Source organism: Thunnus maccoyii, chromosome 11 (assembly GCF_910596095.1).
Source record: "Thunnus maccoyii chromosome 11, fThuMac1.1, whole genome shotgun sequence".
Lineage (NCBI taxonomy): Eukaryota > Metazoa > Chordata > Actinopteri > Scombriformes > Scombridae > Thunnus > Thunnus maccoyii.
Genome location: NC_056543.1, coordinates 9,213,513 through 9,235,627, shown reverse-complemented (window position 1 = coordinate 9,235,627; position 22,115 = coordinate 9,213,513). Strand labels below are relative to the sequence as shown.

Genomic DNA, 22,115 nt, shown 5'->3' with positions numbered 1-22,115 from the left:
CATTATAGTTAATATCTTTATTTTAAATGTATGTACTGCAGATAGATGTAGGGCCTACATTTAACTTGTTCTGTATAGTAAAAAAGCAAGTAGGCTGGACTTTGCATTGTTGTTTTATATAGAATCACCTAATGACAAAAACACATAACACTATTTCCCCACAAATACCTCTAGTCATTATACTCTAATCTATCTATCTATCTATCTATCTATCTATCTATCTATCTATCTATCTATCTATCTATCTATCTATCTTTCTATCTTTCTATCTTTCTATGTCTATATTGCAGATTGTTAGCTGTTGCTATGGACACAAGCGGTGCTTAGCAACAGTAAGCCCTCAGCGCAGGCGCAGTCTCCATTAATGATGCACTGTGGGATTGCTGAATATTGACATAGCAACCAACCGACAGAGCCACCAAGTGTTTTTTTCCACTCCGTATTAAGTTTTTGATTTCTCTTCTGCATTTTAACAACTCAACGTTACTCAAGACCGCTGCCATGAATGGGGCAGTGGCGAAAAAGACCCAGGACACGCTGGGAAAAGTGATAAAGAAACCTCCTCTCACGGAGAAACTGCTAAGCAAGCCGCCGTTTCGATACCTCCACGACATCTTCAGTGAGGTGAGACTGATCTGCTAATGTTACAGTAACGTTAGCAAGCTGACTAGCACTGTCATAGCCTATTTTGCTCACATTCATGAAAAGGCCAACGCCAAAGTGACGCAGCGTTAACGCTATGTCATTTAAAAACAGAGCCAAGTTAGCTAGCCAGCTAATACGCTAATGTTAGCATCAACTTAGCGAACCAAGTAAGTTATAACTTAGCTAACATTAACAGCGTTTCTCAGGCCGTGGAATGGTTAGCACAAGAAATAATGAAATTGCCCGAGCAGTTTCACCACTTGGGTCAATATTCAACCAAACAGAGAATGGCTAAGGCTCAGTAGCAATTAGATGCTGATATTGCTAGACAGCTAACGCCAGCTAAGTTATGTCCATAGCGTCGTCTCGTTGCTAGGCATGACCTGAGCCCTCACAGGGATCAACAAACCACATTTCATCCGCTGTTGTTGGCGTTGAGTACTGTTCTATACTGACTACTTCTTAGTCAGCTAAATTTGTCTGGTTCTGCGAAGCCGTCACGTTGAGATCAAGGATGCTGAGCAGCTTATCGCAGCTGGGCTGTTTGATAATAATAAATCGTTATGGTTTGTGATATTGTTACTTACTGAGCATTTGTGAATCATCTAGTTGATGTTCTTGGATTCTGTTTGTGTGTCAAAGGTGCTTGTAATACAAGTGAGTGCACACATACATGAAGTTACAGACACACTTGAAGCTCTAGAAGCTTAAAGATTTCCACAAAAAAAGTGTAATTACCACATTAAAATCCTTGAAATGACTCCTTCTCCCTCATTAAAAGTTCCTGAGTCTATAAATATGCAAATACTTTTCATTTCAAAAGTTCAACTGCTCCATTCTCAGTGTTTGTATATTGGAGGCATCATGTTTCCACATCACACTTGTGTGAGCTTAATATTGGACCAGGATTGGCTTTCAGACTAGTTGTGATGTCACAAATCATGCTCGTAGGCCCACCCCTAAAAGTCGGATTTTCATTAAGCACAGAGAAACTTTCCACTTTCAGCAGATTAATGTGAAAACAGTCTTCTAGTGTCAAACTCTGCACATACATCATTCTGCACAGTGAAGCTCAAACATCCAACTGTAGGAACAAGCAGAAAAACACATTTTTGATTGGAGGGGGACTTTATGCTAGCCTAGTGATGAACTCCACAGTAAGAAGTAAGATATTTAATTGTTGTGATCAGTTGTGATCTATTAAGCAACACACAGCATCTGTACTCTCTGGTGAAGAGATGGTCAGGTACAGATCAGGGTCAGTTACAACGTATTTATCACATGCATGTTTTTATCTTAGTGCACCACATGCAGGGGATTTGTAATGTGGTAAACTAAATGTATGACAATACATTTATAATGTATGACAAAGAAAAACATTAAATCCTCACATTTGAGAATCTGGAACCGGCAAATGTTTGACATTTTTAATTTTAAAAAATGACTAATGAATATTCTTTTATTAAAATAGTTGCTGATTCATTTCCTGTCAATCAATTCATCGACTAACGATTGCGGCTCTAATTTATTTACACAAACACTGGTAGAGAAAATCTGACACTACAGTAGGCTACCGTAGGTAACATAGGTGGAATATCAGTTCCTACACATGCAACAGATTCATTTAACGCTAGGTGTCAAGCAGAGTAAAATCTGATAAGTTTCTCTAAACAGAAGTGAGATCTCATCCCTTCTCTCCACCTGTTGGATAGAGTCATATTTCACAGCAGGTACATGTATATTTGATAAAGGGAAGCGTGTCGGCATGTGTGACTCTTTTCCTCTGATTAGCAGTGTGTCTCTGACCGCAGGAGTTGGCTATCAAGCATGTGTTCTCAGACTGGATTGTTAAAACCACAATGTTATTTTCAAGCATTCATGAAGTAGAAATACATGGATATGCTGTTTCTTCCTTCCTTCCAGTAGTGGTCCCACGTCTACAGTAATTCACATCCAGAAAAAAAAGAAGCTGTCCAGTGTTAATCTTTAAATGGATGTTTATCAAAATAGATATTAGCCTGCCACCACTGATACAGGTGGTTAAATCTTATAGTGCACATCAGACACTTTAAAGCTGATGATATAGCTGTTTAAGGTAGAGTATGAAAATGTTAATGATGCAATTTGTCTGACAACTGTTGAAAGTGTGGAATTTTTATTTCTCTCCTTTTTTCAGGTAATCAGAACGACTGGTTTTATGAAAGGACTGTATGGAGAGAATGAAATGAAGTCAGATAATGTCAAGGTAAGGTCCACCTGTTTTTCTCTTTTGTCTTTCCTGGTTGTGTAACCACCGGCCTCCTGCTGCACAAAACTGATAACTCATCACTATTACTTGGCGAATATGTTCCTCTTCATACTCATCTGTCTCTGTTTATGTTCTTGCTTGGGTGCAGGTTATTTATTTACAGTATGTCCTAAGCAGCAGTGTTATTTGTGGGTGAAATCACCAGTGTGTTACATCTAGAAGACTGTAGGTGTCTGTGTGTGTGTGGGGGGGTAATCCTACACACTGCCAGTCTGACACAGATTGAGTGAGAAGATCTGGAAAGACTGAGAGCGCCTTTCAAGGTGTCACAACTCATGTGCGCTGTTTGAGAGCTAACGTCAAGTCAATACTGGAAAGGGGGATGCTAGTTAATAGCTAGCAAGAGAAAAGGACGCCAGAGCTGACCACAGATTAATGTGGTGTTCAAAACTTAATGCCTTACAATTTACAGGAGAATTTACCCTACGTTATACATTGTTTTCTTCATACACTGTCACGCTGTAGGTCTTAGATCTCAGAGGTTCAGTGAGTTGAGTGTGGGCATGTATTGAGTAGAGAGAGAGAGAGAGAGACATCCCACAAATATATCAAATGTTCTCTGAAACATATGGATTGTTTGTGCTTTGATATTTTGGTTCCACTGAAACTACTTCCCCCTGCTCTTGTTTTTGATTTATATTTAAATCACTAAATTCAAAGTAGGGGTGGACTTTTTTTACATCAGAGAGAGACAGACAGACAGAATGAAAGAAAGCAGGAAATAAAAACATTACTGTAACCCTATAATGTTAGTTCGCTTTGGCGACTACAAGCCTTCTCAGACATCAGCTCCCATATTCTCAATTGCACAAATGCTGAACAATGATCATAGGATGTGAGTTGTCGCATTAAGCCTACATATTCATAAGGTAGTCTTAATGCATACCGGGTAGGTTGAAAGTTTATGTTTTAAGACATCAACACATCCAAATGCTGTACTCTCAGATCCTCTGGCAAGTTGTTCCAGCGGCTCAGAGCCTAAAAGATAAAAGCTGCCTCACCGAAGGCTTTTGTCCTGCGCTCCAAAACAACTAAAATACTCGTGCCAGAATAACAGAGGGGCCTTCCTGGTTCAAACATAAAAAAATAAGTCAGAGAAGTACTTAATGCTATAGAAGGGCCCTGTGCAAGAGCATGTTAGTGAATAGAAATGTCATAGATAAAGGGATCAACACCTTACTGCTAGATGTTACGGGCCAGGTGGTTGCACAAGCTACAAATCCTTATGTTACACAGTTGGCAGGCTGCTCAGATGCAACAGGTTGATAGACAGGAAGCACTGCTTACTCGCGTCATTTGTCTGGAATAAGGTCTGTTTTATTTACATGCTGACTAAAACACAAGAATTAGATCAAATGAGGAGGGGATGTTTGTTTTACTCTTTCTTTTCTGAAGGGAGTCCTTGTTTTGAATCCAGGTTTTCCATTTCCTCTTTCCCACTCTGTTGCCTTACGACAGCCAACAGGTTACTCATTGGTCCCTTGAGATTCAGGATTTGCCCTTTTGAATCGCTAGATTTGATGTTCGGAAAAGCTAAGTATTACGCCACAGAAACATTTAATGGAGTTCAGTTACGTTTATATTGTGCAGCAAATCATTTTCAAGACTTAAAGGTGAAATATAATGTGTTACTTTAGGTACGCTGGTCAAGAAAGGAGAGAAATTAGGTGTCACGACAGAGTTGTAACAAGTTGGACAGTGTCAGCTATGTTATGTCAACTATGTACTCTGCCCACTCTGACTATATGCTCCAGGTGAGGATCACAGGAAGCATTAAATGTCCTTTTAGCTCTTTAAGAGTAACTTGTGTCGAGCTCTGCAAGGATATGCATATCTGAAGGGTGTAACCACTGTCAGCTGTGTTGGAAAGTAACTCCCACTAGAATTCCATTACTTTCCACAACCACATCCTATTTCTATCTCTCTTTGGTGCACTCTCCTGCTCATCACAACATCTTTTTTTTTTTTTTCTTTTCTTTCTAGGACAAGGACTCTAAGATAGTCTTCCTCCAGAAAGCGATAGATGTCGTGATGCTGGTTAGTGGCGAACCCCTCGCGGCGAAACCAGCACGCATTGTGGCCGGCCATGAGCCTGAGAAAACTAATGAGCTGCTGCAGGCCATGGCCAAGTGCTGCCTCAACAAGGTTTGTGTCTTGGGGAGATCACACTCACTCACACACACACACACACACACACACTGAAGAGCTGAATGGGAAATTGAAAACACTCACACTCGCTTGGCAATGCATCAAATCCTCAGTGTCTCCAATTCATTTATCGATCAGTTTCTCTATGTCACGCTGCAGACACAGATCTAGTTTTGGCACTACTTAAAAGAAAATACAGTGTTTGTTGTTTTTCAAATCAAAATATCATAGTCTAACTTGTCTAGCCGCCTCAGGGAGAACTTTGAACTATTTTAATTGGACCCTGGAGATGAAGTGTAAACAGATGAATTAGTGCCTGTGGGATAGATGTTCTGTATTTTGATATGCGCTGTAGAAAATTCTTGGAGATTCGAATGTATTCCTCTCATCTCTCGGGACATTAATTCATTGTTCTGAAGACATATCTGGTTATAATTATAATAGATATTTTATTTCAGTTTTTCAACTTGTGTGAGACAAAACTAATGAAAACAAAAACATGAGAACGTTACTAACGTGCGTCAAATGTACGCGGTAATAATTATAAACGGGTAAGCTGAGTCAGACAAGGCAACTTGTCAAATATGTGCTACATGCTTGCTAATAAATCCAATAAAGAATGCCAAAAATTAGAATTTGTTGCTGAGCTTTTTGGCAGTTTTTTGTGCTCTTGTAAATATTGTCTTTATTTTATAATATTATTTAAACACTGGTAAAAATATCTTTTTACAGTGTTGCCTCAGTGTCATTTTGTGCTGCACAATTAAACCCTTTCGTTTGCCAGCTCCACAGGAAGGTCAAAATGCCAAGTCGAAACAGAGACGCACCTTTTTTTACTGTTACAGTTAAAGCGCTTGAGGACACTTAAGAATTGCAGATGCTAGCTGACATGTAATATAAACCCAGGACATCTGTTCGAAGAACATTCTTCTGCGCACAACCCCACTTTTCATGTTAAAAACTCATTCAAACAACAGTGAACATTACCCATTGATTTTATTGCCGTATTAAATTGAATGGCTCTCCTCCACTTCATCTGCAGCTGTCTAGTGAGGAAGCAGTGAAGCGAGTGCTTGCAGGAGAAAAAGTGGACATGAAGACCAAGGCCAGCACATCCAGGTCCCAGGACAAGGAGAACAGGGAAGGACGGGAACGTCACCTGGATAGAGAGGTTAGAGCACTCAGCCTATTTAAAGCATGGAATTTTGACATATGTTACGGACTGCATTATTTGTGTTCGCCTTTAGCCTTCTCAAGCTGCAAGCATGGTTTAAAAACAAAATGAAATGTTCAAATCATGAGTTTCCCAGTATGTAGCTGAGTCTGGCATTAAATCCTCACCCTATGTGTTGGTATGAACTATCCCAGGAGAAGAAAAAGACCATAGAGCGCAGCGGGAGCCGGGACCAGAAGGACCCAGACCAACCCAAAGAGCAGGAGAGCCGACGTAGAGATGGGGAAAAAGAGCACCACCATGACAGGGAGCGCTCTGACAAGCACCACCGCAGCGAACAGGACCACGGCAAAGACCGCGAAAAAGACAAGAGCCGCGACAGGGAGCGTGACAAGGACAGAGACAAAGGACGAGTAAAAGACAAGGACAGAGAGAAGGATAGAGAGAGGGATCGAGAAAGGGAAAGAGACAAGGAGAGAGACAAAGACAGAGAAAAAACGAGAGACAGAGATTCTCACAGAGACCGGGAAAGAGACAAACGAAGAGAAAAAGACAAAGAGCGGGGGAAAGAGAGAGAGCGACACAAAGAGGGCGAAGAGAGGAACAGAAGCGGGAACAGCAAGGTACGCCAGTTAACCCATGCACAGCTGAGTTTCTAACAACAAATACCATTATTTACATTTGATGTGTATGCTTCTGCTTAGTCCAGAGTATCAGAGGAACCGCAGCAAAAACCCTCCCCCGAAGAGCCCAGCAAAACAGCCAAACCTGTGCCAGCGGTAAGTTCCGTTCTTTGGCAGAAAGTGGGTAGTATATGTCTATCTTTGCAACCATTCAGTTGTCTCATCTGCAATTATGGTGTGGCAGAGTTTCCTGTATGTGAGGTCAAGAAGCATAGAGATCATCACTGATTATACATGTTTAATGTTGAAAAATGAAACCTGACATTTTATACGGTACAGCAAGAGAAATTCAAATGTATTTCTTTTTAATGCTGTGCCTCTTATTCTTGGAAGGAACCAAACTCAGATGAAGAGGTATTCAACCCTGCGGAAACAATCAGTAGAAAATTAGGCCCGCAAATTGCAGACGTTTTAGTGCTCAAATGTAGTGACTACTGCAAAGGTCTTGGGGTGGCAGGTTGCTTGGTTTAGTGCTAATTTGGGCTGTAGCGTATAACAGACTTGAGATTATTAACTGTATAATTGATAAATGTGACTATTTAGTGCTTGGCCTAATGCTGTTTTCTTTGCCTGTACAGCCTGCAGAGGCAGTTGAGAACCAGGTAACAATTTACACTCTTTTAATAGTCAAGATGGCTTTTGCAATGCACAACGCACAATGCAGTTACAATCCAGTACTCGTTTTTGTCCTTTGCCATCCATATGCATTTAACATCTCCACTGCCAGTGTGCTGTCAGACTTATTAATGGCATATGGCATATGTTTTAGCTCCATAAGTCAGCTATACACCAACTGAGTCCTCTAACTTGCTTATTCAGATCTGGAACAGGCATTTCAGTTTTAAATCAAACCACCCACCCCAACAGTATTTGTTACTCTTGTCTTGTTAAACTTTATATTCCAACTCATCAAATTTTTTTAATTAAATTTCTGGAATCAAAGCTTCCAATGCTGATTCTGCCTCTTACAACAGTCATTTTGCTTCATGTCATTTTGCTTTTGTACAGGAAGCTGCTTGTTTGTGTGCTATACTTTAATGCTGCTGTATAAAATATTACATGTTTTTGTATTTTAGTGGACATTTCAGGCTAAATTTGTCAGTAGTTTAAACAGTATAAATTTCATTTTCTAATATCAGGTCTAGTGTGTTTGATTTGTACTGGACTGAAGCAATACTGAGTATCATTATTGAGTTACTGAGTATTATTAGACCCTCAACTTTACTTTTCTCTTCCCTCTTGTATTACAAATTTAAATTTTCGTATTTTTCAAAGAGGTCTGTGTGTGTGTGTGCAATGTTTAAAAGATGAGTTGGCAGGTTTATTTGGTACCTCAGTATGTCAGACTTACCAAAGAAAATTATGGTAAGTTGATGGTTTGCATACATAGCTGCCTCTCCAAACTATTCCCAACACAATTACTTGAGTGATGTGTTGCTTTTCAGTATTTTTATCTTGAAGTTGTTTCTTTTTCTTGCTTGTCTTTCCTCCTCTTACAGTCTGACAGTCCAGCTAGAATACCTCGGCCTTCATCTGCCAAAGGGCAGAGGCGGAGACCTAAAATTGGAGGTCAAGGTAAAGCCCTCACCTCGTCAAATCACCTTTATGAATGAGACACATCTCACATAGTTAATAGATGTTACTAATATAACCTTCATGACTGCACTCTGAACACTTGACAGAGAGGCTTTTCTAGTGGATCTAAATTGATTTTAGAGTTGGCAGCTGTCTGTTTGCTCTCCACTCTAATAAAATCATCGCCTACCTCCTTTAGTGGGAGATAGAATGACTCATCAGGGTTGCTATTGGAGGAAGCAATAAAAGCTTCATAGAACTTACATTTAAAAAGAAAGACACATTGTCTGTTGATTCATCTGTTTTTATGTTATTATACTTAGTTTGTCACATGGCTCCATAATGATAATCTTAGTTGTGTTAGAGTGGAAACTAACAATACCTTGTCTGTTGTGTACAGATGAATCTGACAGTGATGGAGGTAAGTGTTCTCTATCTCTCTTGTTAACATTCACACAATAATTTAATATGGGGAAATTGGATCAGAGGACCTGGTGCAGTTGGTCTAATATGCATTTTGAGGATTTCATACATTGCAATAAAGAAGAGTATTGTAGGGATTATTCCCATAAGTAAATCAAATTACCCATATTTGGCTTAATACACCCTGTAACTGCTGTACCTCAGTACTGAAAGCACAAAAGTCCCTAAAATTTTACAGTGGTCCTTTGTGTTCAGGCTCCACATTGAGTCAGAGGGTGAGAAGAGAAGGCTTTGTCTCCTGAGGTTTTTTTTCTATGTTTGTTTGCTCTCAGGACAATGATGCAACCTGCCTGCTCAGATCTCGAAATAAATTAGGGTATGTAATGTACTAGTCATTATTATTGTCCTTTCACAGACGGAGATGCTCAGTTAGCCCAGAGATCTGTCCCCCTGGAAAATGGAGACGCTGCAGGCTCCTCAGTGCCATCCGACATGGCCTCCAGGTCTGTTACAGACAACAACGACACTTAGCTTTTTACAGTGTAATCATCAAACATGATCCTTTACTAACAAAATAATCTACTACTCTCCATCACTATTTCAGCATGTATGTCACCTATAAACACTATGACCAGAACCGATCAATATACAGTATGGTCCAAAATTGTACAGTCAGCATAAAATATGTTGATTCAGCTAATTATAGTAAAGGTTTTTTAAGGATGTAGTTTGAGTGTTATTGCACTACATTCTATTATTTTGTTTTATTTAAAATTGGGAGTAGTTTTGTTCCTGAACCCAATCCAGGGTAAACTCCACTAAATTACACAGTTGAATAATTGCTTTAATTTGTATAATTTGTATGAATGTAACGACTACTGGAAACAAAGTAAGAAGTCACTGAGAGGCTGAGGAAGGGCCATGTTTGCTGATGGTCTGACATGCTACCAAAAAGATTCACTGAGATCAAAATATATGTTTTATAACATTTCTTAATGAAAAGAATCAACTTAGTATAACGTGTAGAAAATATACTCAAAATAGTCACAGCGATTAGAGACAAATAACAGGTCAGGTCAACAAAAAATAGGGCAACTCATTCACCCTCTCTGTCTTTCTTAGCATCCAGCATCCCACCATCTCACCCATATCCATGTGATCTGATTATATCAATCACCATGATTGTGCAACAGCAAATAAACAACCAAAATATAAACCAATTCATTCTTAATTCACAATAAATCCATTCATGGCTCCTTCTATTCTTTAACTGACTTATCGGTTACAATTGGTTGGTTGAGCAGCTACGTTATAGTAGTTTCAGTCTTATTACTGTGATGCTCCAAGGAACAACTCTCATTCAAAAAGGAATCACAGAGAGCTGTTAGCAGAGAACTAGCTAAAAATTACTTGTACATCTGCAAACATGTTTAGTTATTAAATCAGCTGTTAGTTGAACATCTTATTTCTGTGACACAATCCTTTCCATAGCAACAGGCGGATACCACGGCCCAGCAGTGCTCGTCCAGCACCTCCACGAGTCAAGAGACAGGAGAGTTACTCTGATGTGGCCCCAGCTGAGAGGTGACATCATCGCACATACTCACAAATGTCATAAGCAAGCGGAGCAAGTCTAACCAGTCAGCTAATGGTTACATTTGATTAAAGTGTCCACAAGATGGAATATGTCTCTCCTTATATGTTATATTATATATTTCAGTTCGAGATGAGTCTAGCTGATTGTGTCTTTCAGGCTGTCTAGTGCCAAGCCCTCCGCACCAGTCATCATGGATGGGAAGAAGCTGTCCGAAGACGAGGAGGATGAAGATGAGCAATTTCTCGTGGAGGAGGCAGTCCCTCCACCCTCAGATGCTCCTGAGATGGAGGTGGTAAGTGATTTTGAACAGCGGATTGTTCAAAAAAGATGGAGAAACATAAGACTGGGATGTTTACTGTGTCTTTTCTATTACAGGCACCTGCACAAGAACTCAACGGTGAAGAGAAACACGGTACACAGTCATGTTAATTTTCAGTTCCTCTTTATTTTAAAAGGGGCAACACATTGTCTCTCCTTTTTTAATTAAGCCACCCTGTAGTACATTTATTCTCCCTGTGTCTCTCACTGTAGGTGGCCTTGTGAAAAAGATCCTTGAGACCAAGAAAGACTACGAAGTGTCACCATCCTCCCCCAAATCTAAAGATCAGGTATGTTCTTCTTGTCTCCACTAGAGGGCAGTGTCAGCCCAGTTCTCTTTAACTCATCTTTATCAGTGACTCATAGCCCATGTTAAGACTTACCATCAGTTCTATCAGACATTCTTTCTCTCTATGAAGTTTGGTCCCTATGGCAAACTTTTGGACCACATGGAAATGCCCTGTGCAACGCTGGTTGTTATCAAAAGAAAGATATACAAATGGAGTGGAGAGGTGTAATTGCACCGCCTTGGAACCACAAAAATGTTTCCCTTCAGTGAGGCTGAGGGGCTAATAGCCAGACAAGCATGTATGGCCTCTAACAGACCACACACACAATTGATATACACATCAAGATGTCTGGAGCAAAATGAGCTTGTTTTCTGGGGTTGCTCAATATCTTAGATATGCTTAATTTTTTTTTGAAATACAGACTTCTCTGTTCTGTGTACAGTTTAGAAGTATCTGCCATCTTGGGAACAAGCTTTTGTAGACTGTTGACACTCCCTCCCCACGAGTGAACTGCAGGAAAAAAATGTTCTGCTTAAAAAACAGTATGCACATGATGGACAGGCATTCTAGTAAAGTTCCTTCTACCTTCTCATCTCCTCTTTGATTCAGACTTTCTGTCAGACATTTGTACAGTTGACCTGCGTTTTCAAGGTGAGGCATTGTTGTCATTGCTCACGAATTCCCCTTTTGTCAGCTTATTTATCAGACGGAGAGAGTGCAGTCTTTCATCATTATTTAGAGTGTGAATCAGTGTGAAGCTTACAGTTTGGTCTGTACTACATGGTGTGAGATGGTGTACGCTGTCTGCTTTGGGTGGTCCTCTCCACTGAAGCATACTCTCCCAGCATCGCTTCCTAGCTGACCACCCTGACTCTGATGGATGCACTGTTTTGGCCTGTCACTCATGCAGAAAGGCACCCCGATCTATCCCCTCCTAACTGCGGCCTCAGACATCTTCCCTCGTAACTCACACCTGAAGTTGTCTCAGCTTAGCCACCAATGAACTGAAATAACTCGACAGAAAGTTGTAAGGCAAGCATTTAACCAGCTTTACACGTGCGTTTTTTAATGTTGTTTTTGCATGTTTCAAGTCAAACCAAACATACATACACAAAGACACACATGCACCACAGGAAAAACAGCCAAAATAGCAGAGTTCCTTCTGTAACATGAGCATAACCTTGTAGGTTTGATCCTAATTTTCTTAATACAGCCTACTCAGGTTTCAAGGGTTCCAAACCTTCATTTCAGGGTATCCTGTATGGTTTGCAAGGGGAAGCTTAAAGCAAGTATGTCTGCACATAGGAACTGTTCAACTCAACCCCTTCATCATTATTGGCCTTGCCTCGTCAGGTGTATAAAGAACTATAATGACTTCCTTCCTGACATGAAAGGGTGGAGAGGTCAGCTTAATGGAGTTGTTTTTTTTTTTTTCCTTGTAATCACGCTAAAACACGCAGAGTCAAAAATGTAAATATTGAGCTTCCTCATTCTACGTGGTACGACAGGTTTGAAATTTCAGCTGCCACAATTCATTTCTTTTTTAAACACTGATGTTTAAAACATTGTCTGAATGAGTCACAAACCCTTCTGATTTAAGATCATGTTCAGTACAAAAATATTGACCTTTGGACCATTTGTATATTTTTATGAAAATCCAGTCTTTATGTTATCCCCATTGTTATTTCTGTTCTTTGTCATTCTGAAATTAATTTTGCTTTTGTTAATGCCAGTGCCTACCTGCTCCATTGCAGTTCTGATGTAAATAAAAGGGAGTCTTGAACAGTCAAATGATTGTATTTTTCCATGTCCCACCACAGTGTGTGTGACCAAAGAATTTGCTGTATATTTATGAGGATGACCTTCCTCCTAACCCCTCAGCAGCATTGTATATTATTCCAAGATACTTCTCTTTTTATTTGGACAGAATCTGCCCCTTGCAGCAGCTGCGTTTTCATAAGAATTTTTGTGTACTCTTTTCCCCCCACTACTTTACCCCCATCAAATTAGCCTTGATGAAGGTTTGTAATGTATAAATAAACCCTGTGGCATACAAATGGATGGCTGTTGAGTGAGAGTCACGAAGGAGAAGGGCCAGACTACTCTCTGCAGAATTGTCAAGAAAATAAATACTCCTCTCTGCAGACCCCTGTGTCTTCATAAACATCCAGGCTTTTTTGTGGAAACATAAGGAAATGACCCCATGGCATTCCATTAGTCATATTGCTTTTGTAGAGGTCATATTGACTTGTTGGAATTTGGTCAGGTTTATGAGGAGTGCCTACCTCAAGCTGCCACAGTCTGTTATCAGGCCAGCCCTCAACCTTGACGTTACGTTTTGGTTTTGATCAGAAGTCAAATCTTCAAACCCTTCAAAATTGCTACGTCTCTCCTAGAAAGTCCTGAAAACTTTTGAATGTTGAACTACCTACTATCTGTTGGAGTTTTCTACTCTGTTCACCCCAGGGTGGTGATCTCAGTTGTCTCCCTAAGGGGCTACAGTGACCTTGTAACAACATCCTGTAACCTCCTTGACCCAAGGTTTTCCTCCTCACCTCACTGACTCCAAGCTATTTTTATGATCTAGCTAGACTTTTAAATGGCTTTTTATGAAAAAAATGGTGAGGAAGCCCATAAACAACATCTAGAGCCAGTTTACATCCTACGCGTCCCTCCCTGGCTCACTTTTAAGATCTTCTGAAGGAACAAACTGTAAAAACCATCAGGGTGTACTTCACTGTCTCCAAGTGAACATTTGTAGCCAGAAGCCCTGAAGTTGTTATATTGGGTCTTCAATGATCTATAATATATTTTGAAAGAAATCTTTTTTTTCCACATTTTTGTTAGTGTTGATTGGAGAGCAGTTCACTTCGTTAATAAAGACTGACAGTCTTGAGTGACTGACATCTGAGCTTGCTCTCATAACCTTAACTTGACTCACCTTGATCGTGGGCAGAGTTGCTCTAATAAGAGGTTTGTACATTTGTCTCTCTTCCCCTTGTTCTTAGCTAATTGAAGCAGATAAATGAACAGTGAGAAATGGATAAATGAATGAGGCTGCTTTCCTAATGATGGAAGCTGGTCTCTCGCCATCAACAAGACAACAGGAGTCTAACTTATTATTTTCCTAGTTAATGAAACCATAGAAGTTGCTACACCACGACAGGTTCTATGCATGCAAGCTTTTCTTGTCAGAGGTTACTTGGAAGAGCTTTTCTCTCTTCTCTGAAAATCTCTCTAAGCAGCCCATGAATCACGTTTTTGCATGTATGTCCTAATTGAGCTGATTAGGCATTTGATCACGGGGTGAATTTCAAATTGTAATGTTCAGTTGCATGGTTACAGTATGCCCATGAGTTTTCCCCTCTCTGAAAGGTCAAGAACTGAGTTGGTAGTTAAAAAGCATGTAATTCAACTCAACAAGAGTTTTACAGTCAAGCAATAAGATAAATTCTGATGAAAACAAGATTCAAATGTCAAACATGCACCTTCACAAGATGGCTATAACTCGATCTACAAGATGAAACTGTAGGTATAAAACACTTAGACATGTCCTTTCTAGCACCAGCTTGAGGCGGTATCTTCCCTCTCGCCTGGGGATTTCATCACTGCCTGAGACAATAGGAAAACATGCCCCCCCTTCCCCCTTTTTTTTTTTTTTTTTTTTACCTCCCACTCCCCTGCGGTCACCACATCTAAATATTGTTCTGTGATCTGGGTGAGAAAAAGGAAAACTAGGAGCACAAGGGTCTCGTAGACCCTGACAGAGACCTCCATAAAGCAGTGATTTATGTCCACCCGGACAGAGTGCGCCCGAAGCAAGGGTCATGTTTTCACGCCAAGTTTTTTATTTTCCAACAGAGAATGAGAGGGGGGGGGGGGGGGGGCTGAGGTAGCAAAGGGACGGCAAATAGAATGAAGCCACGGGTCCTGTCTAAGGCTACGCAGACCAAACCGCAGCCAGGCAGGTTGAATGAGCCATAGAGTGTTTGTCTAGCTGCAGGGTTCACAGCGCCCAGTGCAAAGCCACCCACCTTGTCGGGGGACTCCTGGGCCAAGGCGTTTCAACCCTCACACTCTTTAACCACCACAAATGGGTAACAAAGAAAGAAAAGGTTGTCAGAAATCTGTACTCGCGTCCCGACAAGAAATGGTGGCAAACAATGATGTTTGATGTCATTGCTGCAGTGTGGTCTTGTCTAGTCAAGTCGCCTTTCAAAATTCTAATTACTGAGCTGTTGGGTTTGTTTAAAGAGATGGCTTGATAAGATGGCTGAAAACTTTTGAATGTTGAACTACCTACTATCTGTTGGAGTTTTCTACTCTGTTCACCCCAGGGTGGTGATCTCAGTTGTCTCCCTAAGGGGCTACAGTGACCTTGTAACAACATCCTGTAACCTCCTTGACCCAAGGTTTTCCTCCTCACCTCACTGACTCCAAGCTATTTTTATGATCTAGCTAGACTTTTAAATGGCTTTTTATGAAAAAAATGGTGAGGAAGCCCATAAACAACATCTAGAGCCAGTTTACATCCTACGCGTCCCTCCCTGGCTCACTTTTAAGATCTTCTGAAGGAACAAACTGTAAAAACCATCAGGGTGTACTTCACTGTCTCCAAGTGAACATTTGTAGCCAGAAGCCCTGAAGTTGTTATATTGGGTCTTCAATGATCTATAATATATTTTGAAAGAAATCTTTTTTTTCCACATTTTTGTTAGTGTTGATTGGAGAGCAGTTCACTTCGTTAATAAAGACTGACAGTCTTGAGTGACTGACATCTGAGCTTGCTCTCATAACCTTAACTTGACTCACCTTGATCGTGGGCAGAGTTGCTCTAATAAGAGGTTTGTACATTTGTCTCTCTTCCCCTTGTTCTTAGCTAATTGAAGCAGATAAATGAACAGTGAGAAATGGATAAATGAATGAGGCTGCTTTCCTAATGATGGAAGCTGGTCTCTCGCCATCAACAAGACAACAGGAGTCTAACTTATTATTTTCCTAGTTAATGAAACCATAGAAGTTGCTACACCACGACAGGTTCTATGCATGCAAGCTTTTCTTGTCAGAGGTTACTTGGAAGAGCTTTTCTCTCTTCTCTGAAAATCTCTCTAAGCAGCCCATGAATCACGTTTTTGCATGTATGTCCTAATTGAGCTGATTAGGCATTTGATCACGGGGTGAATTTCAAATTGTAATGTTCAGTTGCATGGTTACAGTATGCCCATGAGTTTTCCCCTCTCTGAAAGGTCAAGAACTGAGTTGGTAGTTAAAAAGCATGTAATTCAACTCAACAAGAGTTTTACAGTCAAGCAATAAGATAAATTCTGATGAAAACAAGATTCAAATGTCAAACATGCACCTTCACAAGATGGCTATAACTCGATCTACAAGATGAAACTGTAGGTATAAAACACTTAGACATGTCCTTTCTAGCACCAGCTTGAGGCGGTATCTTCCCTCTCGCCTGGGGATTTCATCACTGCCTGAGACAATAGGAAAACATGCCCCCCCTTCCCCCTTTTTTTTTTTTTTTTTTTTACCTCCCACTCCCCTGCGGTCACCACATCTAAATATTGTTCTGTGATCTGGGTGAGAAAAAGGAAAACTAGGAGCACAAGGGTCTCGTAGACCCTGACAGAGACCTCCATAAAGCAGTGATTTATGTCCACCCGGACAGAGTGCGCCCGAAGCAAGGGTCATGTTTTCACGCCAAGTTTTTTATTTTCCAACAGAGAATGAGAGGGGGGGGGGGGGGGGGCTGAGGTAGCAAAGGGACGGCAAATAGAATGAAGCCACGGGTCCTGTCTAAGGCTACGCAGACCAAACCGCAGCCAGGCAGGTTGAATGAGCCATAGAGTGTTTGTCTAGCTGCAGGGTTCACAGCGCCCAGTGCAAAGCCACCCACCTTGTCGGGGGACTCCTGGGCCAAGGCGTTTCAACCCTCACACTCTTTAACCACCACAAATGGGTAACAAAGAAAGAAAAGGTTGTCAGAAATCTGTACTCGCGTCCCGACAAGAAATGGTGGCAAACAATGATGTTTGATGTCATTGCTGCAGTGTGGTCTTGTCTAGTCAAGTCGCCTTTCAAAATTCTAATTACTGAGCTGTTGGGTTTGTTTAAAGAGATGGCTTGATAAGTCAAACGCTATATGCGCCACCTATACTAAGCATATGTAGCCCACTACCCGAGCAGACTGTTTGACAGATCGTGTGTTTTGAGGAGGAAGCTGTCATTTAGTTTACGAGTCGCAAGTATGATTACTGATGCCTTCTAAAGGCAGGTGTTCCCATCTGTGTAGCCAAATAGCATGAATTGGGCAGAGAGCTGAACTTGAAAGGAGGTATAAGTGTAGTAGTTGTTATTCAATACTGTAGTAAAATAACCCCACTGCCACAGCCTGTTACTAAAATAAACAAGACAAAGACCAAGAGTGCAGGTGGGGGCTGTGTGTATCCACTGTATACTTCGCCTGAACCTCTGGTTGGTGTTTGAGTGTGTGTATGTGTGTGTAAATGCGTGTCTTTATGTCTGCATGAGTGTGTGTGTGTGGCTTTAGGGTTGCAACGCCGAGTGCTTTCTCATTACACACACACACACACACATATACACACGCTCTTCCACAGTCTAGAGGCCTTGCGAAGCCCAGCTGAGCAAACATCCTTGGGTTTGCTCCCTGCCAAGGGAGGTCCTTCCCTGATACCTTCCCCTCCTTTTTGCCATCAAGAGACTGAGTGTAATTGGGATATAGTGAACCCCCCCCCCCCCTCCTCTCAACCACACACCATACAGAAGAGGCCTTCACCAGCCAGTCAGCCAGTCCCCCTACGTTAACCAACACAATTCAGCCACACTTTTGATCTTTATATATACAGCTAGGTTGGTAGGATTCCTGCCTAACATTTTTAGCCTTGAAATCCTAAACCACTAAATGCAGCCTTGCTCTGGTTCTGGGCATTTGAGACTTCGCTGGCAAAGGTAGAATTCCTAAAGAGAGTTTATTATGTTTTGGTCTAGGGACACACAAGTGATTTTTGTGCGTGTTCTTAGAGCTGTTTGATGCAGTGCTGTGTTACCGTTTTTGTTTCTTTCTTTGCCTGTTACAACTTTGATGAAAAGAACCTGCTTATGGAGTTAAAATGAGTTGATGTTAATCCCTTAAATGCCAGCGTGCTCCCAGAATTTCTTTTTGACTTTTGTCAGCTTTACATGTTGAAGTCTCCATTGTTTTCACCTCCCAAACATCCTCCTTTCTATTTACCACTTCCATATCCAGAACTTGGTGTCTGAAGCAGCGCGGAAGAAAGAGCGGGACCTGGTGACGCGGGAGATCGAGCGGCTCCGCTCGTCCATCCAGACGGTGTGTCGCAGCACCCTGCCTTTGGGTAAGATCATGGACTATATCCAGGAGGATATGGATGCCATGCAAGCTGAATTGCACACCTGGCGGCGGGAGAACAAGGAACATGCACAGGCCTTGCTGCAAGAGCAGAGGTGGGAGGGCACACGCACACACTCGTACTCACACAGAACACCCTTAAAGTCACATGTTAAGTGTATTTTAATTCCTACACTAGTGCACATTATCATATGACTAAATTTTCTTATCAGCAGCCAAGTGTACTGCTATTTCAATTTGTTTTCAGATCATTGAATTTCATTGATTATCTCTTTTTGTTTGCTTGTGTTTGCCGTAGAGCGACAGACCGGGCGGTGGAGCCTCTCAAGGCAGAACTAGCTGAGCTGGAGCAGCTGATCAAGGACCAGCAGGACAAGATTTGTGCCGTAAGATCCAACATACTGAAGAATGAAGAAAAGATCCAGAAGATGGTAACTGGAATCAACTTCTCTTCCAGAACCTGACGTGAGAAACGAGACCTAGAAACATAAACTTTTCTATAAATGCACTGAAGATGTAGGGGTGAACTTCAGAATAATTCAGTAAGACCATTTTTCTTGCAGATGACGTAGGCTGGAACAACACTGCACTTTCAGGGGGGGTTTTGTCAGAACAGGAGATGGACCCAAACATATACATACACACCCAAACTGGGAAATAAACATCATCAGTCAGATTTTGGCGAATAACAGCTTCCATACGATGGTCTGGAGGTGTAGCGCTATTCTGGCTGATGAAGTGGAAAAAGTGTATAGTGACGTTAGAGATGTATCAACTGCTGTGACTGACATAAATAGATGAATAAATAAAATAAAAAATCCCCCCAGCGCTGAACACTAACCAACCCTGTCTTTTACCCCTTTTCTATAACGGTGCCTTTGCAGAATGAGTCAGTGCACAACTCTTGACTTGGAAGTCGTATTTAATGCGTGGTCAGTTCATCAAAAGCCCTACACATTCCAAAATGAACAATAATTAACATGTTTGGACCAAGTTTCTCAGAGTGTGGCACACCTTTTTTTTTGTCTTGTGTGTTGCCTCGTGTGATTTTTCCTGGTCGTGAGGACTTTGAACTTTGCTGCCGCAGTGAATAGAACGTGCAGTTTGATTGGAGTAGTAAGCAGACTACTCCAATCAAACATTAATAAAATATTCTTGTGGCACCTGCAGCTAGTTGAACACAGGAGGAAAGTTCAAATACATTTTCTAGGTCTTGACAGGAGAGATCTACATATAAGACTTATGTGCGGGGTCCCGGTGGCCTAGTTGACTGAAATGTGTATCACTGTGGTAGGTTTGAATTTGTTTTAGGACCTTTTTCATGCCATACTGATCTTCCAAACCTTTTTTTCTTTGAAGCTACTTAACCCAACCTGCCCTTTAGCTATTTTTCACAGCAATACTTGCCGTTTATCTATACGTTTCATTCACTGTTCCACTTTTGAAGCACCGCAGCACTTTGAGTAGGAGAGGTACCTTTTGCTTGTAGAAAGCTTTTTGGCAACAAAGCAGTGTTAGAATTTTTTCCTTCTCTCTCTTATACTTATCTTATAAAACATAACGTAGGCACAGTAATATTATGTACTTTCAGGGAAAAGTAAGCTTGTATCTATTGTCCTTGAGTTGACGTACAGGATAGCCACCGTCGTGGAGGTCCCGCCACTCGATTTGTACTGCAGGATTTGCCAAACTGTTCTGTTTTTTGTGATGGATACTCAATGTTTGGTTAGATGGAAACTTTGTGTGTGAACTTTAAATTTTTTAATGGTAGAGTCAGTGATTCTGGAGAAAGAAGTGACTCTACAGCTGACGCATTGCCCTGGATACCGCCATATTTCTCTTTTGGTCGTCACCATGGCAATGCGTGTCCATGAATTTGGGGGGGGGCGGAGCTTCTGAAGGGGTGTATTTGTTTGGTTGTTTAGTTGAAATATCAACAATCTTTCTCCAGAATGACTCTACCTTTAAATGAAGAAGAAATAAGGTAAAATCTTACCGCCTCCTTTTCTTGAAAGTCTGATTGAAATGAAAAGGAGAAATTCTGATGTTTCCCCAAAGACCTTTTTTTTCTTCCTTTTAATAATAGACTATTAATACATTTTTAAAAAAATAAATTTTTTTCTACAGCAAAAAAGGGATGACTAAATGTGATTTCAGTTGGACTTTAAAAATTGTGCTTTCTAGAGCGAAGGTGATAATATGAAGCAATACTGGACTGATAACTGTAGTAGGAGACTTGTCCACTGTCCCTCAAAATCTCCTTGTAGTCCTTGTATGAATGAAATACAAATAACTAAAGAAGAGCAGAGGAGTCATCCATCCTCAGTGGCCTATATCACCCTGAATTAAATACAATAATAGCAATTAAACTTTACATTATACACATGCAGTAGCTACATGTTTGTTTTTACTGCATGTTTGCCTTCCAGAAGACATAGAAGACTTCCTGTGTTTACAGAAAATAATTTCAAAAAAACACTTGCTGTGACTTCCAGATTGGATTGACAAATGTAATCCATTATTTTAAATGTTTATTTTTACCATAATGCCCAGTAATTCTAGTTGTATCAAAACTACCTTCACTTTTTATAAATGTGATGACCATAAATACTGTAGAGACTGCTCCCCTTTTCTCTGTAGACCATCAAAACATATGTTTCCCATTTCCATTCTCTCTGTCATTGTCACGGATAGGTGACAAAATGTCTGTTCTGAAAACATAAATCAGTTCTGTAATCTTTGCTTTAGATATTTAATGGATGATATCATTTGTAAATTGGTTGTAGAAGCCTGAATTATTTATGACGATGGTCATAAATAAATACAGATAGACATGATAGAAATGTATGGCTTCTGATTGGCAGATATTGTTTGTTTAGACTGTTTATGGGCATCAACGGCTACAGGAAAGAAGTGAAATGACGCTGATATTTTAAAAAAAAAGGGAACACTACGTGACTTCAGTGAGAATTATTTATGTTAATACTGTTCATCTGACAGGTCTAATTGAGAGTAATTCACTTTGAGGATTCAACAGTCAAAATGTAATATCATTTAGTCTGATTTTACTCAGTTTTCATGTCAGTATTATATTCAGTCTATCAAATATAAATATGAACAGTAACCTATTGAAAAATCTAAATTTATCCTGGAACGTGAGAACCTGAAACTTCATGCGTATGTCTTTATATGACGGGATTATTTACACTGTAAACTATTTGTATCATATCCTCAGTTTCACTTTAAACTGTACATTATGTATATGTGGAGATTGTATCATAGTTCAAATTATATAATTTTGTAGTGGAGTGAAATAAATGGTTACATTGCAATAAATATTTGTCTCCTTGTCTTGTTTTTTTTTTTTTTTAAAGAGTCAAAGCCGAGTAGCAACTTTTTCTGAGTGCCGTTTAGAGAAAGCTACAGACTCAAAGTCAATTAAAGCATATAATGGCAACGTAATGAGAGGTATGGACTGCAGTCGACTTACATTATGAACAGAATGATAAATGGTTTGTGACTTTGACGAGTTCGTATGAAGTCATTATGTAGTCT

The 22,115-nt window shown here is 40.4% G+C and overlaps 1 protein-coding gene across 3 annotated transcripts; it reads left to right on the top strand.

The window, feature by feature from the left end:
• The first annotated feature begins 350 nt into the window (after positions 1 to 350).
• On the top strand, positions 351 to 20,387 carry traf3ip1 (TNF receptor-associated factor 3 interacting protein 1). 3 transcript variants are annotated; one of them, XM_042426858.1, is made up of 17 exons: positions 352 to 624; positions 2,822 to 2,890; positions 4,937 to 5,098; positions 6,144 to 6,272; positions 6,470 to 6,898; positions 6,980 to 7,054; positions 7,537 to 7,560; positions 8,458 to 8,533; positions 8,934 to 8,954; positions 9,372 to 9,459; positions 10,448 to 10,540; positions 10,710 to 10,845; positions 10,929 to 10,965; positions 11,085 to 11,161; positions 18,438 to 18,655; positions 18,859 to 19,025; positions 19,124 to 20,387. In XM_042426858.1, the coding sequence occupies exons 1-16, from the start codon at positions 502 to 504 to the stop codon at positions 19,022 to 19,024; spliced, it is 1,923 nt and encodes a 640-aa protein (XP_042282792.1). In that variant the 5' UTR covers positions 352 to 501; the 3' UTR covers position 19,025; positions 19,124 to 20,387. The 3 variants fall into 3 exon arrangements, with proteins under 3 accessions (XP_042282793.1, XP_042282792.1, XP_042282791.1); XM_042426857.1 differs by having other exon boundaries at positions 18,859 to 20,387; XM_042426859.1 differs by lacking the exon at positions 7,537 to 7,560 and having other exon boundaries at positions 351 to 624; positions 18,859 to 20,387.
• The last annotated feature ends 1,728 nt before the right edge of the window (positions 20,388 to 22,115 follow it).